Source organism: Amblyomma americanum, chromosome 1 (genome assembly GCF_052857255.1).
Source record: "Amblyomma americanum isolate KBUSLIRL-KWMA chromosome 1, ASM5285725v1, whole genome shotgun sequence".
Lineage (NCBI taxonomy): Eukaryota > Metazoa > Arthropoda > Arachnida > Ixodida > Ixodidae > Amblyomma > Amblyomma americanum.
In genome coordinates this window covers 305475843-305480246 of record NC_135497.1, presented here as the reverse complement: position 1 = coordinate 305480246, position 4404 = coordinate 305475843, and the positions used below count along the sequence as shown (strand labels likewise).

Below are 4404 nucleotides of genomic sequence, written 5' to 3'. Positions count from 1 at the left end.
GCCAATTAGTGGAAATATATGGAACAATACAGGTTGAAGCATGCATACAAAAGCAATTAATGAAAGTTATAAAAAATGTCTACTGCTTACTAGACGGAATAAAAGAAAAACTATGCATTAGTTAGGAGGCTTGGAGAATGATGGGAGGAAGAGGTTCATCGCTCAATTGCTCCAACCACCCCATTAAGTGCTGCACTCCCCTAGTGAGCAGCAATCTTTCTTCAATGGCCATCCACTGCTTTGTGTGTTAGCTTCGGGCACCGTAAGATGGCTGACAACATGTTCAAATGTGCATTGTGTCCTCTGAACAGTAAATGACAACAATAATGAGAGCTAAACTGCTGGAAGGATGGTGTGTGCTAGAGAAATTTAGACAAGTATGCTCTGGAAATTTTGTTTCCATCCAATTTATTATCAGTACACACAGAAACAAGTGATCAGAATGTCATTGCATGAAACACGCATGCAGATCTTATTAGAGGGTTGTAAAATTTATTAAAGTATGTACACAATATGAAGTGCAACCACGAACGAGATGAATATACGTGTGTCTAAGTGTACACACGCACACACACATACTACCTCAATGAAAAGAAAGGCGAACAACCCGGCGCCAACACGCCCCACTGTTGGAATTTCTTTTCATCGCGCTTTTACCTGGGTGGTACGAAAAAGACATTAGAGTTGTCCTAGAATGTATCATGAACGAGTCTAATGTGTTTTCGCTATCACCGAAGTAAAACCGCGGTGAAAAGAAATTGAAACAGCGGAGCGTGTTTGCGCTGGGTTCGCGTTTCTTTCCATCGAGGTAGTGCATAGCAACTTAGCGGAAATATACGGAACTGAACACAAACATATAACAGCAATTATCAATGAAAATTAAATATAAAAAGCGCTGACTAGACAAAAAACGAAACATTAAAACTAAGCATTATAGTAAGGAGGGCTTGGAGAGCGGACTGGAGAACGGATTGGGGAATGAATTGGGGAATGAGTTGGGGAATGAGCTGGGGCATGTATCGGAGAACAGAGTGAGACAAGCTCGCGCCGTTCAAGTGCTGCAGCCACCCGCTCAAGAGCTGCAGTCCTCCTCTCTTCAGCAGCAACCTACCTCCCTTCAAGAGCCATGCGCTCCCTGTGCCGCTGCTGTCTGTTAGCTTCGGCCACCTCAAGATGGGCGACGGCACTCTCGAGCACTGCACGAGAGGTGTCTGTCCTGGGCCTCTTCCTGGCTGGGCCTGGTTGCTGTTGCAGGGGGCTAGGCTGCGCGGATGGGCTTGGGGGCTGCGAGTCGCCAGCAGCAGTGCTGCCCCTGCTCGTGCTTGGTTGCGAGCTGCCGGGAATTGGGCTCGCTGTGGCAGTTACCCTGCTGGGGCCAGGCTGGGGGCTGGCTGCAGGTTCAGCCTGGCTGCTGGTGGCAAAACAATGCGACATCATTATGCACTCCTTGCACTAAAGAACAGAGACTTTGTAGTGCATATGTGTTATCCCTACACAAAGGGCACTGTCATTCATTTTGTAGTCATTTAATTTCGTACATAATTCTGCTGGTAGCAAAAAGTCAGCTGAGAAACTTTGGTTTGGAGCCTCTTTCACACCATTTACGAAACAGGAATTAAAATTCTATCAAAGGCTTTTCAATTTCAGTTTAGCCAAATAAATTATTTAGCAGTGCAGATTGTTTTGTCATTTTGTTCAAAAAGGTCTACCCTATGAAATTAATCTGTCAAATTTATTGTTGTGCTCTAAAGAGCCATTAAAAAAAATATAGGAGGAACTTTGTAATGCGCACACCACAGTTACATTTACAAATAAGCTAGAGCACAGAATTTTTCAAGAAGTGCAAAGTAATTTCAACAGCTCAATGTCATTTCAAACGTATCAAGGTCCATTTTCAAAAAATTAGAGCATTTTATTCCCAGTAATTCTCGATTGCCGTCAGGGATGGCACAATATCGCTCAAAACATGAAACCTTATATATGTGGTGCCATAATGTTCGTAATGTATTGGGCCACTATTTCACATGTTGGCCACATTAATCAAGAAAAACCACTCATTTGTAGACAAAGTAAAATTTTTCAATGCATGTGACCTTCCATGTGCCCTTAAACCAGCTGTTTATTGCCTGCCATATCATTCTGTGCGAGGTTCAGTGTCTACCCTACACACACCCTTGTTTCTCTGAAGGCCCTTCCTTAATTTGTAGTCCTAACTGGTGGATGTAACTGCTAGGAAAGTGGCTGAGAATGTGCCATATATTTGTGGCAGTCCAGTTATTTTATTACTAGGAAACACATAGATATATAAGTTTTTAATTGTGTCTTCAAGTGGCATGTAGGACTAGAAAGGCCCATGACTGCAACACTCATGACAAAGAGTGCCAACAATTGCTTCCCTTTAGACAAGGATACAAGTCATATATCAAGAGACAAAGGTAAGGAACAAGGACTGCATGAAATGTGTCCAGAAACGGCGCAGTAGCTCGGAATACTAATAAACCTTACAAGAAGAAATATCGCTGTCAGTCGCCTATCAAAGACTTGTTAAACTCTGCAAAACACGCATCTTTGCTCTGAACTTAACAGATCGAGTCAGTAATTAAACACACACACCAAGAAGTCATGTGCATGCTCAACACTACGCACAAGTGGAAGGTGTACATCAGAGCTTTGATATCAGCCGTGATGATTTCTTGATTGCTTTATAATTATTGAGTGAATAGTCGGACAATGCGAAGAGCCTGTGCTTGTACATATTTAACCAACTGTGTGTAGCAGCCATAAATTTTGCTACCTAGATGTTTCAGTGTCATGCAAATCATCACGGCTGATATTAAAGCTCTGATGTACACCTTCCACATGTGCGTAGTGTTCAGCATGCACATGACTTCTTGGTGTGTGTGTTTAATTACTGACTCGATCTGTTATGTTCAGAGCAAAGATGCGTGTTTTGCAGAGTTTAACAAGTCTTTGATAGGCGACTGACAGCGATATTTTTTCTTGTAAGGTTTATTAGTAGTCCGAGCTACTGCGCCGTTTCTGGACACATTTCATGCAGTCCTTGTTCCTTACTTTTGTCTCTTGATATATGACTTGTATCCTTGTCTAAAGCGAAGCAATTGTTGGCACTCTTTGACATGAGTGTTGCAGTCAGGAGCCTTTCTAGTCCTACGTGCCACATCAAGACACAATTAAAAACTGAAAAATGACTACCGCTACTCCCCTAGCTTCAACATTCCCCTGATTTTATACTTGGGGAAACCCCTGGTAGTGTTTGATTTCAAATATGTTTTGCACGACATGCACTGTCTTTTTCAAAAGCAACCAAGCAACTGGATTGGTTCTTTCGGCATGTAATGGAGCACATTGCACCCCTTAAACTTTAAATCTTTAAGGAAAACATTCCTCACTATCTGAGGCCATTTGCTGTGTAGTGGTGCCATAAGGATTCCGCTATATGGCTAGGAGGCAAACCCAATTTACTAGTTCTTATTTCGGCAATGCCTGTGCTACAGTGCATGTAAATTCCCTGTCGCACTTGTCGTGTGCAGAAAAAAAAAATGACTCACTCTTGGACGCTCCGGACGAGTCCTGGCCCCAGCAGGTAGGCTGGGTTGATGCTGTGAGCTTTTTCAAAAATTTCAGTGAGCTCCCTGAGGACAAAAAAAAAATTATGATCCATTTGACACATATATATGACATCACTTAATATGTGTACAAACACATTATTTCATGCATAAAGCTTGACATATCTACTCAGCGACGCAAGACACATGTATAGCTAGCTTATAACCATGGCCGGCATGCATAATGCCCGATAGTTGCCCAGCAGCAAAGCTGTTGACATGAGCACATAGTCCGGGTTCATGCCTCTCAGCAGCTGCATGCAATTGACAAAAAGACAGTCAATTTATCTGCCCAAATGTTGCTGTGTAATCTATAACACCCTAAAATTACAACAGGAATTACATTATTTAGACAAAAGATGTCCAAAATTGGTACAGTTAATTATTCTGTCACAACAACTACCTGCACCAAAAAAGTAAAAAATGCTGCAACATTCTTAATTCACAGGTTTGTGGAATGACTAAACTGCTTCAGGGGCAAAAGTCACGTATGTAGAATCAGGAAAACAAAGTTTTCTATTCAGTAGAAGTTAATTATCTCTACTGATATCATGTTCTACGTATACTTACTCTTCAAACTCGCATGTTCTCCGGTCCGCCCCTGACTGGCTATTATGCTGTCGCACCGTTTTATATTTTCTCTCTAGATTTCTCCACTTGTTCTCAATTTGCGAATGGGTCAAATGGCAACCGAATTTGGAATTCACTAAATCTGCCAAATTTTCCCAGAGTTGTCTTTTAGTTTTTAGGCGTTTAGAAGGGTCTGATTTGAAATTTT

The 4404-nt window shown here is 41.9% G+C and overlaps 1 protein-coding gene across 2 annotated transcripts; it reads right to left on the bottom strand.

Annotated features, from left to right (window-relative positions):
• Positions 1-383: 383 nt before the first annotated feature.
• Positions 384-3831, bottom strand: LOC144098397 (uncharacterized). Of its 2 annotated transcripts, none has more exons than XM_077631006.1 (2): positions 3570-3831; positions 384-1411 (listed from the first exon to the last, which is right to left on the bottom strand). In XM_077631006.1, exons 1-2 carry the CDS (start codon positions 3689-3691, stop codon positions 1108-1110), a joined length of 426 nt encoding a protein of 141 aa, XP_077487132.1. In that variant the 5' UTR covers positions 3692-3831; the 3' UTR covers positions 384-1107. The 2 variants fall into 2 exon arrangements, with proteins under 2 accessions (XP_077487132.1, XP_077487140.1); XM_077631014.1 differs by having other exon boundaries at positions 384-1408.
• Between the last annotated feature and the right edge of the window lie 573 nt (positions 3832-4404).

Coding starts and splice junctions, on each gene's coding strand:
- LOC144098397 (XM_077631006.1), bottom strand. CDS start 3,691: ATGTGTCAAATGGATCATAATTTTTTTTTTGTCCTCAGGGAGCTCACT. Junction 1,412..3,569: donor CTCGTCCGGAGCGTCCAAGA/GTGAGTCATTTT, acceptor TTTTGCCACCAG/CAGCCAGGCTGAACCTGCAG.